The sequence below is a fragment of the Coregonus lavaretus genome, assembly GCF_964263955.1.
Source record: "Coregonus lavaretus genome assembly, chromosome: 10".
NCBI lineage: Eukaryota > Metazoa > Chordata > Actinopteri > Salmoniformes > Salmonidae > Coregonus > Coregonus lavaretus.
The window spans coordinates 36,470,256-36,484,336 of NC_139997.1; the positions used below are offsets into that span (position 1 = coordinate 36,470,256).

General features: G+C 44.7%; 2 protein-coding genes across 2 annotated transcripts in view; both read left to right on the forward strand.

Annotated features, from left to right (window-relative positions):
* LOC311135870 (uncharacterized protein) overlaps positions 1-1,200 on the forward strand; it is a 35,596-nt gene extending 34,396 nt beyond the window's left edge. Inside the window, exon 6 of the mRNA XM_084169893.1 lies at positions 336-1,200. Coding sequence (XP_084026019.1) covers positions 336-414 — 79 coding nt within the window. The 3' untranslated portion in view covers positions 415-1,200. The remainder of the gene's footprint in view (positions 1-335) is intronic.
* Positions 1,132-9,912, forward strand: LOC311135869 (short transient receptor potential channel 2-like; the record flags this gene model as incomplete). Its single annotated transcript, XM_084169892.1, has 13 exons — positions 1,132-1,146; positions 3,765-4,457; positions 4,766-4,966; positions 5,168-5,332; positions 5,483-5,657; positions 5,841-6,041; positions 6,284-6,446; positions 6,596-6,688; positions 6,796-6,988; positions 7,195-7,322; positions 7,623-7,695; positions 7,784-7,916; positions 8,117-9,912. The coding sequence occupies 13 exons, from the start codon at positions 1,132-1,134 to the stop codon at positions 9,331-9,333; spliced, it is 3,450 nt and encodes a 1,149-aa protein (XP_084026018.1). The 3' UTR covers positions 9,334-9,912.
* Positions 9,913-14,081: the final 4,169 nt, after the last annotated feature.

A 14,081-nucleotide genomic window follows, 5' to 3' on the forward strand; every position in this document is an offset into this window, starting at 1 on the left:
CTCCCATTCCTCCAGCCAAATCACAGGTAGGCCTTTGAAAGTATGAGCAAATCAGCCATTCTATGCAGTATTCTATTATACACTGAACAGTGTGAAGTTAAATTAAATGTGTTGGATTGAGTAGAAGTGTGAATTTCAGTGACCAGGTTTTTGGAGAACGTTTAGAAAATGTGCACAAGCGTCCGGGGGACAGGGTGAACAGGATGCTAGGCCACAGATCTCTTTTTACAGTGGTATTGCGATACTACTCGGTATCGTGATACTTGCCCTGGTATCTTATCGTTTGTAAAAATGTTGGTATCGTGACAACACTACTGCCCTCTCTGCTCCTTCAGGTTCCCTCTGTCCCACATCCAGATGCACGCCAGTACCTGTGGAGACCACGTGGACTCCCATGTCATCTGGGTGGACTAGGAAAGACTGCATTGTATATTTACACGTTTCTGCTTTTAATCAGTGGGCAGTGCAGCAAACGTGGATACACTATTGTTTTTAATATACTGTATTTTTAATATACCTATTACATATTGTATAGTATAAACAACATCAACGATAAACTGTGTTCAGGACATCTATTTCAGAAGTAATCAATCATAATTGAAATGATCAATTCATTTTTGATTTATCTGGGCTTGTTGGCTGCTCCTTGTCTTTTTTTCACCACTCTGAACTTGTTCCACAGGGAACATTAATGACTGCTGCTACCTGTTAGTTAACAGCTGTCTCACCTGCAGCATTTCCACTGGGGAGCGTTGCAGTGTTAATGTTAATAGAGGCTTGGTAAGGAAGGCAAGGGCCACTCCCTGGTTTGGGCCTAGCCAGGCGTGAAACACACTGAAATGGTTGCTTTTTAATTGGTCTTGTCCCAGGGGAGTAGAGATGTGTTATTTGGATTGTGGGGAGTCATTCTAACCAAGCTCTGTGTAGTCAGCCGAGAGCACATGACCACAGTGATCCATTTTCTGCACACTGACTGAGCCCAAAACAGCAGTCAGCGGACCCCACTGCCGTTCTCTCCTACCCTTCTCAGCCTCAAGAATAACCAGGGCGCTTGGATTTCCACCGATAATGTGAGATCATCTTCATACTAGGGACAATTACTCCATTATCTGTCCATTTTACTGAAGAAACATGGAAAACCTCACAGTGAGTGTATTTGAAATAAACTTTTCATAGAAAAGAAAGATGTTATGCAATTGATTGAAATATGTGCATGTATTCTAATGTTTAAAAAAAATCATGTAATAGAATTTGTTTGTTTATAATACTCTAATAAACTTCAATTGTAAAGTTCCTTTCTTACATTATTTGCACTTTGCAGCCCAAAGTGCTCTACAAACGATTAAAAAGCAGTGAATATTTGTTTTATGCAAAGAATGAAAGAAAAGGACATTAAGAATTAATATGAACAGATTATTACTGATCGTCTTGGTGATATCTTGCCATTTTATCTAGGGATGGTCCACATAATAATATGACATGTTTTCTACTTATGTCTTCATAGTGTATATTCCTGTTAAATGCTCAGATCATAATAATAATAATAATAATAATTCATTTAATTTGTAAAGTGCTTTTATCACACTCAAGGTGCTAAATTATTAATAGCATTATAATGCTATTGTCCTACTGTATAATACCTGCTTGGTAATCCCATTTATGAATGTCAATGTTCTTATTTAGGCTACCCAGGGTAGACAAATGATTAGTGATGTGTCATATTTTATTATAAATATTTGTATTAATTAAAGCTAGAATCCTTAATTGAATCAATAACAAAGCATTTTCCACGCCCCTGTTTCGCAAAAAAGTTAAGGGATGGGGCTGGAGAAATGTAACCACCCTCAAATGTATAGACGGAGCTATGCACGCAAGGATTGACCATCCATGATATCAAATGAATAGTTTTAACCATGTTTTGAGGATATACAGTGATTGTTTACATTTTTAGGGTTCTGATGGGGTACGATAGTTGAACTAAGCTCATGAGACATTTCTAAGTTATTTTCTTCTAGAATCAATGGGTATACAGTGAGGGAAAGTTTGCCCAAGTTTGCCCAAGCTGATTTTGTAAGTTTGCCCACTGACAAAGAAATGATCAGTCTATAATTTTAATGGTAGGTTTATTTGAACAGTGAGAGACAGAATAACAAAAAAAAAATCCAGAAAAAACGCATGTCAAAAATGTTATAAATTGATTTGCATTTTAATGAGGGAAATAAGTATTTGACCCCCTCTCAATCAGAAAGATTTCTGGCTCCCAGGTGTCTTTTATACAGGTAACGAGCTGAGATTAGGAGCACACTCTTAAAGGGAGTGCTCCTAATCTCAGTTTGTTACCTGTATAAAAGACACCTGTCCACAGAAGCAATCAATCAATCAGATTCCAAACTCTCCACCATGGCCAAGACCAAAGAGCTCTCCAAGGATGTCAGGGACAAGATTGTAGACCTACACAAGGCTGGAATGGGCTACAAGACCATCGCCAAGCAGCTTGGTGAGAAGGTGACAACAGTTGGTGCGATTATTCGCAAATGGAAGAAACACAAAATAACTGTCAATCTCCCTCGGCCTGGGGCTCCATGCAAGATCTCACCTCGTGGAGTTGCAATGATCATGAGAACGGTGAGGAATCAGCCCTGAACTACACGTGAGGATCTTGTCAATGATGTCAAGGCAGCTGGGACCATAGTCACCAAGAAAACAATTGGTAACACACTACGCCGTGAAGGACTGAAATCCTGCAGCGCCCGCAAGGTCCCCCTGCTCAAGAAAGCACATATACAGGCCCGTCTGAAGTTTGCCAATGAACATCTGAATGATTCAGAGGAGAACTGGGTGAAAGTGTTGTGGTCAGATGAGACCAAAATGGAGCTCTTTGGCATCAACTCAACTCGCCGTGTTTGGAGGAGGAGGAATGCTGCCTATGACCCCAAGAACACCATCCCCACCGTCAAACATGGAGGTGGAAACATTATGCTTTGGGGGTGTTTTTCTGCTAAGGGGACAGGACAACTTCACCGCATCAAAGGGACGATGGACGGGGCCATGTACCGTCAAATCTTGGGTGAGAACCTCCTTCCCTCAGCCAGGGCATTGAAAATGGGTCGTGGATGGGTATTCCAGCATGACAATGACCCAAAACACACGGCCAAGGCAACAAAGGAGTGGCTCAAGAAGAAGCACATTAAGGTCCTGGAGTGGCCTAGCCAGTCTCCAGACCTTAATCCCATAGAAAATCTGTGGAGGGAGCTGAAGGTTTGAGTTGCCATACGTCAGCCTCGAAACCTTAATGACTTGGAGAAGATCTGCAAAGAGGAGTGGGGGCAAAATCCCTCCTGAGATGTGTGCAAACCTGGTGGCCATCTACAAGAAACGTCTGACCTCTGTGATTGCCAATAAGGGTTTTGCCACCAAGTACTAAGTCATGTTTTGCAGAGGGGTCAAATACTTATTTCCCTCATTAAAATGCAAATCAATTTATAACGTTTTTGACATGCGTTTTTCAGGATTTTTTTGTTGTTATTCTGTCTCTCACTGTTCAAATAAACCTACCATTAAAATTATAGACTGATCATGTCTTTGTCAGTGGGCAAACGTACAAAATCATCAGGGGATCAAATACTTTTTTCCCTCACTGTATATAATTAATTTATACGTCCAAAAATGGATGTAGCAGCTAAGGATTCTAGTTTGGATTAATGCTGTTTAGATTTGGAGACATCAAAGCAATAAGCTGTCTCTGTGTCTCCTTGTGGTTTTAGCCAGAGCAATGGCGGGAGATAGTGAACAAGAAGATGCGCTTCCCTCCGGAGCTGATCAGTGCCATCCAGGAGGGGAACATAGTGATGGTGTGTGGCCTGCTGAATACTGGTGATGGTATCATCCGCCAGCTGGATGACTCCGAGGACCGGCTGTGGAGAGAGTCCCTCAACCTGTCCATCCGCCTGGGCAACGAGGACACCATGGACGCCCTCCTCCAGGGCATCAAGTTTGACTTTCGCCAGATCCATGAGGCTCTGCTGGTCGCCGTGGACACCAACCAGCCCCGCGTGGTGAAGAGGCTCCTCGACCGCCTGGACCAGGAGAAGGGCAACAAGATGGACGTGCGATCCTTCTCCCTGGCCATCTTCGACCACTCTATCGACGACTCACAGTTCGCCCCTGGCGTGACCCCGCTGACCCTGGCCTGTCAGAAGGACCTGTATGAGATTGTCACCATGCTGACCCAGAAGGGCCACGTCATCCCACGGCCACACAAGATCTCCTGTGCCTGTCTAGAGTGCAGGAACGGGCGGCAGTATGACCTGCTGAAGTTCTCCCTGTCTCGCATCAACACCTACCGTGGCATTGCCAGTCGGGCCTACCTGTCCATCACCTCAGAGGACGCCATGCTCAGTGCCTTCGGCCTCAGCAAGGAGCTCCGCAAACTCTCCAAGAAGGAACCCGAGTTCAAGGTTAGATCCTGTTTGTGCTTATGCCCATATAGTCGCTCTGCACAAAGTATGTGGTGTATTACACTGGAACTAATCTCTCGTGGACAGACTATGTAAACATACATTACGCACGATTTTAGTTCTGGGTTAACTGAGATTACCCTGAAACAGGAATATAACTATATAGGGAAATTAATGTTTTCATTGTGAGTAACTATAATTTGTTACCATACCATTACCATATTATTACCATTTTATTCCATGCTGTAATGTGAAGTGCTATTAGGTTGTTTATCTGAGTGATTGTTTGTGTTCTCTCTCTCCCCCAGCCTCAGTACTTGGGTCTGGAGGAGCTGTGCCAGGAGTTTGCAGTGGAGCTGCTGGGAATGTGCCGTAACCAGAGTGAGGTCACCACCATCCTGAACAGCTGTGGAGATGAAAGCCAGGACGCCCTTGACCAGCAGGCCTTTGAGGAGGGCATCCCCAACCTGACCCGCCTTAGGCTCGCCGTCAACTACAACCAGAAACAGGTAGAGCCACAGTCCTCTACGGAGCTAGTAGACAAGACCATCCCTGCGTATTTTATACTGTACATAGGCCTATATTCTGAGTGGTGTTATTTGGGGTGCTGCTGTCATTGATTTATAACGAACATGTTCAGTGAGATGAAAGGTGCAATCCTCTCCATATTTCCAGTTTGTGAATTGTGGCCGCTCTTTCTGTCTTTCTAGTTTGTAGCCCACCCTATCTGCCAGCAGGTGCTGTCCTCTATTTGGTGTGGAAACTTGTCTGGCTGGAGGGGCAGCAGGACGGCCTGGAAGCTGCTGGTGTCTGTGGGGATCTTCTTCACCATGCCGCTCCTCTGCCTCGTCTACTGGATCGCACCCAAGTCCAAGGTCAGATGGCCTCAAGTTCTGTAAAGGTGGTGATGTTTTATGGACCTTGTGTGACTCTGTGTGGGTCTGTCTTGGGCCTGCAGATGTATGGGTCCATTTTCTCATGTATTTGCTTTTGGCTATGTATATACCCTACTGAATTTGTCTCAGGTGGGAAAGAAACTGAGGATTCCGGTGATTAAGTTCCTTCTTCACTCTGCCTCCTACATGTGGTTCCTCATCACGTTGTTGGGAGAGTCCATCACCATGGAGTTGTACAGAGACGAGTTTGCTTCTCGTCAGCAGAATATTCTGCACAGCTCATTCCACATGGTGTGGGTGGTCGGTGGGTTAGCTATTTCTCCCTTAACACAGACTCTGTTATTACATTGAATATTGAAATACCATAATGAACTACCATAAATACAGTTTGTCCTTTATGGTCGAATGGGGAAATTTACAATTGGGCATACAGCAGTTATCAGTCAAGTGACAGGTCCTCCATTATTGTACTGTCTATCACCTACAGGGTTCTTCTGGTATGAATGTAAGGAGGTGTGGATTGAAGGTCTGCGTAGCTACTTCCTGGACTGGTGGAACTGCATGGACATGATGGTGCTTAGCATGTACCTGGCCTCCTTCACTCTGCGCGTCCTCATCATGCTCAAAGGTCACTTCCTGTGCCAGGCCCCTGACGGGACTGAGGAGTGTGCCTACTTCACCCAGACTGGTGAGAGAAAGATGCTTTATCCAACCAGAGACAGGGATTTGAGTCATTATCATGGTGTTAGATTTGAAGTTGAAGTTCTACCAGGATGGGGGTCCATTCAATTCAGGAAGTAAACAGAGGAATTTCTGTTTACTTCCTGTTCCAGAATTGACTGAATTGAAATGGAATTGACCCCAATCCTGCAATACATGTTCATGTTTCCTGGGCTAAACTGGCTAATATTGTTTGCCACTGCCCTGTAGTGCGCCAGGACTGGCATCAGGAGGACCCCCAGCTCATAGCTGAGGTGCTGTTTGCAGTGACCAGTATGCTGAGCTTCACCCGCTTGGCCTACATCCTTCCTGCACAGGAGTCCCTGGGCACACTCCAGATCTCCATAGGGAAGATGATCGATGACATGATGAGGTAGGATGAAATGCTCAGGCTATGCTGTCCACCGAGATGTTGTGCAATATATACTGTGAGGTACTGTCTGTCTGTGATTGTGCTGCTTTCCTCACAAAATAAACCAATATTGGTTGGTTGATAGATACAAGTCTCTTTTCTCTCCCAAGGTTCATGTTCATATTGATGATTATTGGAACAGCTTTCCTCTGTGGTATCAATAACATCTATGTTCCTTATGTCACCCAACCATATCTTGGAAGGTAAAGAATATTTTGAAGTACACTATGCTTAACTACATAGCTCCATAATTATCTTATTAAATCATTATGACAATCATAAACCTCCCGACCCTAACTCCATTCCTAAGGTTTAATGAGACCTTTCGTTTCCTGTTCTGGACCATGTTTGGGGTGGCCAACCAGGACTATGTGGACATGCCCAAGTTTGTGGTGGCAGAGTTTGTGGGCAGAGTCCTTTACGGCATCTTCACCCTGGTGATTGTGATCGTGCTGCTCAACATGCTCATTGCCATGATCACCAACTCCTTCCAGAAGATTGAGGTGAGAAAGATTGCACTCAGGAAACTTGGCTCTCAGTTGGTCCACCTCAAGGGCAGGACGGATGCCTTTGAATGGAAGAAACTGCATTCCACTGGAGCAGATAGTGTTTCAAAGCTCAAACTCTAGACCTTTATGATTACACAGTAAAGTTTAGAAGGGATTCTAGGATGGGCCCTGACTGCTGCTTTCTGTACCTGTCCTCTCAGGATGACGCTGACGTTGAGTGGAAATTTGCCCGATCCAAGCTCTATCTGAGTTACTTCCGAGAAGGTCTCACTATGCCTGTCCCCTTCAACATTATCCCCTCTCCTAAGGCCTTCTTCTACCTCATACGGTAGGTCAGGGGTCTCCAACCCTGTTCCTAGAGAGCTACTGTCCTGTAAGTGTTCGCTCCAACCCCAGTTGTAACTAACCTGGTTCAGCTTATCAACCAGCTAATTATTAGAATCAGGTGTGCTAGATTAGGGTTGGAGTGAAAACCTACAGGACGGTTGCTCTCCTGGAACAGGGTTGGAGAGCCCTACGGTAGGTTATATCGTTTGTTATACAGCCAACTTCCTCTACCAACAATAGAACAACCTCTATCTCAAAGGTCAGTTTCATCTCATATTTCGTGTTTTCATGTTTATCCCAGGGGTATTTTTCGTCAGATCTGCTGCTGTTGTACTTTGAACTCGACACCAGACTATCCCCCCATAACCTCCATGGTAAGAACTCCACCTCAGCTCATTTGACATGGTCTTGACATACAGAATGCAGACCAATGAGAATGTGTCTGTTCTCTTTGTTGTCCAGTCCAATGAGAAGGAGATGGACGGTGGAGGATCAGGGGAGAACCAGATACCTTACCGCCAGCAGGTGATACGGGCTCTGGTGCAGCGCTACATTGAGTCTGAACGCCGGAAGTTTGAGGAGACCAAGAGAAAAGGTAATCCATAAAGTTTCCTGACCCAGCCTTAGGGCCTTCAAGTCTTCAGTTAAGACATGTTTCTGTGTTAAAGGTCAGTTAAACAGAGAGGAAGTACTGACTTGGCCTCACACACGCACACTCTGTTTAGTACTGTATGTATGTAAATAGCATTGTGGTGCATTCAGTGTCATTGGTTTGGTCTGTTCTTACGTCCTCAGACGTGGGTAATCGGATCACAGAGCTAAACAAGGTGGTGGGCAGGCTGCATGCTGAGATGAAGGCCATCATGCAGGTTCTGGTGGACTCTGGCCAGGCTGCAGGAGACATCCCCAACACTGATGGCTCCTCCATCCTGGGGAAATACATAATGGGAGCCAAGAACAACTTCAGGGGGTTCGACAACAGGCTGGACAACAAACACACACCTCTGCAGGTGATTGTGGAGATGGGGGGAGAAGAAGGAAAAGTGGCGGAAGAGAAGGCTGGAGCAGTGGTGATACCAGATGACGAAGGGATGGAGATGGAACATGACAGAAAGGTGGAGATAGGAAAGGATGGAGCAGTGCTGATAGCAGAGGAGGGAGGGATGGCAATGGAACAGGAGGTAAAGGATGGAGGGGTGGTGGTCAAACAGGAGGTAAAGGTGGAGGTGGGGCTAGATGGAGCAGAGGGGACAAAGCAGGTAGGAGACATGGATGTTGTGAAGATGGAGGAGGGGAGAATTGATGGAAATAAGGGAGAGAGAAGGGTGGAGGAGGTAGTGAAGCAGTCCGAGCAGAACATGGAAAATGGAGTGAAGGGAGAGGTAAGAGTGGAAAAGATTGTAAAGGAGTCAGAGCACAAGATGGAAAGGAGAGGAGACGGTGACAGGAAGGGGGACAAGGGGATAAAAAAGGCACACACCAATGAGATGGTGGAGAAAAGGGTGGAGGGAGAGGCCAGTCTGGGTAAGGCAGAAGTAAGGATGAAAGTGAAAGACAAAGGGGAAAAGGTAGATAGCAGTGTGGATAATACAATCGGGGACCAAGGAGTTGTAGGAGGTGACAAAAAGGTTAATGAAATGGGAGGATGTGGGAATGAAGGGAAAGTAGACATGGGACTGGGAGATGTGAAAGAGGTAGAGAGGAAGGTCAAAGCAATGGCACTAAAGGAGAAAAGAGTGGTGGGGAAGATCAATGTGGCAGAGAGGTGGACTAAGGGCCAGGGGAGGGCAGTGGAGGAGAATGTGACTGAGAAGAAGGCTGCCAAGGCTGGCATGGTGGTGGTGGAGAATACTGCCAGGGCTGAGGTGAAGACCCAGGGGGAGAAGGTGGTTCCTTCCCCGACCAGCAGCAGCAGCTCACAGGACACTGGCTTCGGCTCACAGGAAGGGGAGGGGTCCATCGATGGAGGACCAATGAGACCCGCACATCTGAGTGCATCATCTCCAGATTAGAAGTGTCAGCCAGTTAGCATTGTTTCAGTCAACTCCATAGTACAGTAATTGGTTGACCACAGGATATGTTTTACATCAACACAGCAATATACACTTGCAGTAGGTAGCATTGGAACATTTTGCTGTAAAAGGAGGTACAAACCATTAGAAGGCATGTATACTGAACAAAAATATAAACGCAACATGTAAAGTGTTGGTCCCATGTTTCATGAACTGAACTAAAAGATCCCAGAAATGTTCCATACGCACAAAAAGTGTATTTCTCTCCAATAATGTGCACAAATTTGTTTACGTCCCTGTTAGTGAGCATTTCTCCTTCCCCAAGATAATCCATCCACCTGACAGGTGTGGCATATCAAGAAGTTGATTAAACAGCATGATCATTGCACAGGTGCACCTTGTGCTGGGGACAATAAAAGGCCACTCTAAAATGTGCAGTTTTGTCAATCAATCAATCAAATGTATTTATGAAGCCCTTTTTACATCAGCAGATGTCACAAAGTGCTATACAGAAACCCAGCCTAAAACCCAAAGCCCCAAACAGCAAGCAATGCAGATGTAGAAGCACGATACAATGCCACAGATGTCTCAAGTTTTGAGGGAGCGTGCAATTGGCATGCTGACTGCAGGATTGTACACCAGAGCTTTTGCCAGAGAATTGAATGTTCATTTCTCTACCATAAGCCGCATCCAACGTCGTTTTAGAGAATTTGGCAGTACGCACAACCGGCCTCACAACCGCAGACCACGTTTAACCACGCCAGCCCAGGTCCTCCGCATCCGGCTCCTTCACCTACGGGATCGTCTGAGACCAGCCACCCGGACTACTTTTGAAACTGAGGAGTATTTCTGTCTGTAATAAAGCCCTTTTGAGGTGAAACACTAATTCTGATTGGCTGAGCCTGGCTCCCCAGTGGGTCGGTCTTGCTCCCAAGTGGGTGGGCCTATGCCCTTCCAAGCCCACCCATGGCTGCGCCCTGGCCCAGTCATGTGAAATCCATAGATTAGGGCCTACTGAATTTATTTCATTTGACTGATATCCTTATATGAACTGTAACTCAGTAAAATCTTTGAAATTGTTGCGTTTATGTTTTTGTTCAGTATGTATACACACTATTGTTAAGTGATGTAGCCTAATGAAACATTATCTGTGAACACCTAGCGAGACATATGTCTGTCCCGTTTGGACCACCTGTTTGAGACAGGTACTTACTCTTATTCATTGCAATTATAGACATTACAAACTAACAATTAAAAAGCAAAGAGAATGACCTTAAAAGTGAATTACAAAAAGCTATCTCACTTTAAATACACCTTTTGAAACCAATATTAAAATACCAAAAATATACATTGTGCCCTTGTGTGTTCATTATATAAAGTAAATTATTTCACGAAGACTGGCAACAGTGCATTCTGAAAGTATTCAGACCCCTTTTCCACATTGTTACGTTACAGCGTTACTCTAAAATGGATTAAATATTTTTTTCTTATCAATCTACACACAATACCTAATAATGACAAAGCGAAAACAGGTTTTTAGAAATGTTGGCAAATGTATTAAATATAGAAAACAGATACCTTATTTACATAAGTATTCAGACCCTTTGCTGTGAGACTTGAAAATTGATCTCAGGTGCATCCTGTTTCCATTAATCATCCTTGATGTTTCTACAACTTGATTGGAATCCACCTGTGGTAAATTCAAATGATTGGACATGATTTGGACAGGCACACACCTGTCTATATAAGATCCCACAGTTGACAGTGAATGTCAGAACAAAAACCAAGCCATGAGGTCGAAGGAATTATTCGTAGAGCTCCGAGACAGGATTGTGTCGAGGCACAGATCTGGGGAAGGGTACCAAAACATTTCTGCAGCATTGAAGGTCCCCAAGAACACAGTGGCCTCCATCATTCTTAAATGGAAGAAGTTTGGAACCACCAACTCTACCTAGAGCTGGCCGCCCGGCAATACTGAGCAATTGGGGGAGAAGAGCCTTGGTCAGGGAGGTGACCAAGAACCCGATGGTCACTCTGACAGAGCTCCAGAGTTCCTCTGTGGAGATGGCAGAACCTCCCAGAAGGACAACCATCTCTGCAGCACTCCACCAATCAGGCCTTTATGGTAGTGGCCAGACTGCCAAGCGTCACGTCTGGAGGAAACCTGGCACCATCCCTAAGGTGGAGCATGGTGGTGGCAGTATCATGCTGTGGGGATGTTTTTCAGCAACAGGGACCGGGAGACTAGTCAGGATCGAGAGAAAGATGAGCGAAGCAAATTACAGAGAGATCCTTGATGAAAACCTGCTCCAGAGCGCTCAGGACCTCAGACTGGGGCGAAGGTTCACCTTCCATCAGGACAACGACCTTAAGCACACAGCCAAGACAACGCAGGAGTGGCTTCGGGACAAGTCTCTGAATGTCCTTGAGTGAACCAGCCAGAGCCCAGACTTGAACCCGATCAAACATGTCTGGAGAGACCTGAAAATAGCTGTACAGCGACGCTCCCCTTCCAACCTGACAGAGCTTGAGAGGATCTACAGAGAATAATGGGAGAAAATCCCCAAATACAGGTCTGCCAAGCTTGTAGCATCATACCCAAGAAGACTTCAGGCTGTAATCGCTGCCAAAGGTGCTTCAACATAGTAAAGGGTGTGAATACTTACGTAAATATTATTTTATATATATATATATATATATATATTTTTTGGTCATTTAGCAGACGCTCTTATCCAGAGCGATTTACAGTTAGTGAGTGCATACATTATATATATATATTTTTTGTTTTGTGTATTTTTTTTTATACTGGCCCCCCGTGGGAATCGAACCCACAACCCTGGCGTTGCAAACGCCATGCTCTACCAACTGAGCTACATCCCTGCCGGCCATTCCCTCCCCTACCATGGACGACGCTGGGCCAATTGTGCGCCGCCCCATAAATGTGATATTTCCGTTTTTATAACATTTGCATCAATTAATAAAAAACAGTTTTTGCTTTGTCATTATGGGGTATTGTGTGTAGTTTGAGGGGGGGACAATTTAATCCATTTTAGAATAAGGCTGTAACGAAACAAAATGTGGAAAAGTCAAGGGGTCTGAAAACTTTCCGAATGCACTGTATACAGCTCTGACAGTCTCTTCCCTGTTGTTAAAGATGATTAATCTTTCCTCAGTCCCCTTTGCCCCCTCATCAGGCTGTGTTAGTCTGTTTGTATCTTTATGTTGCTATGTGCAGGTCTCAGCTTGCAGAACACCTTCCTCTCCCCAGACGTTGCCGCAGCAGCAGCTCATTAATTCATCACCTGGAGCATCACATTCCCTCCTGTCCCCAGGCTGTACACAACACCGGAGTTCCTCCACTGTGGAAAAAAACTACCTGGCCTTTAGCACTCAGACTTTCAAAATCTTAGCTAGCAGTCATGAATCAAGTCGACAATCTACCGGAAATCCTTTTCAATCCGTGTCATATGAAAATAAATTATAGATAATAATAATATGCCACTTAGCAGACGCTTTTATCCAACGCGACTTAGTCGTGTGTGCATACATTTGTGTGTATGGGTGGTCCCGGGGATCGAACCCACTACCCTGGCGTTACAAGCGCCATGCTCTACCAGCTGAGCTACAGAGGACCACAAACGGTGTTTATCAGCCATTGGACAAACATTACACTAGTTCAAAATCTCAAAATCAACAATGAGTGGTTTGGAAGGAATCAGTACCTAACTGCAAACATTGCAAAGCAATCACTAGCCTGCTATTCCGTTTTTATTTTATTTTTATTTAGTGGAGTGGATGTGTGGTCCAAGTCTGGGTTTAAGGGTATCTTTTCCAAGATAAGGATAAACATTCAACATTGGCCATGCTGTCAATCCAGCATGATTTCTGCCGCTTTCAGAACAACTGGAATCTCGGAAATCTCAGACCACTGGGTATTCCAAATCGGGAACTCAGGCCTCTTTCAGAGTTCCGACCTGAAGATCACGAACGTTATGATTCAACCTTGTTTTCCCCCCCATAGAGTACCCAGTTGTTTTGAAAGCGCCAAAAATCCAGAGAATGACAGAATTTGCCCACGAAGGACCGCCGCACCACCTTCCTGTTCAAGTGAGCACACCACAACAAGGTGAGTCCAAAAATGTATTGTATACTGCTGTATAAATGATGTAATATTCCAGGGAGATATGTATACTGTAGCTATGAAAGTAATACTAAGTGGAAGTAAGCCGTTAGTAGCCCATGTTCCTAACCCTAATAATTTGGCCCCTTTTCCCATAACTTAGCCTACTGTTCTGAATTGGTGGTGCACATGTAGCCTATAGCCTGTTTTAGAGAAATGTCAAATATTGTAAGAGCTTTCATTGTCTGCTTATATGCCCCTTTAATAATCCTATGGTTCTGACTTGGTGTACAGGTAGAATACTGTAAGAACGGCCCATTTTCTGAATTCTGTCGCTGTATATTTCAAAAGTGCTGAACAAATAGTTAATGACTACGTCCGTCCGTCCTAGCTCACGGTCTTAATCAAAATTACGGATTGCCTCCTGTCCGCTCGTCATCCCCTTATGCCATAGTTTGTACATCTATATTGTCAGTAGAAACCACATGTTTGAGCAAGTCAGCCATATCAGCTATGTTTGTTTTAAAGGCAGTAAATTAGGCTGAATTAACTGTTTTGCTACCAGACAAGGCTCCGCTGATAGCCAGGTGTAGCAGTGGTAAATTGTTGGGACAGCTTTATGTAGGCC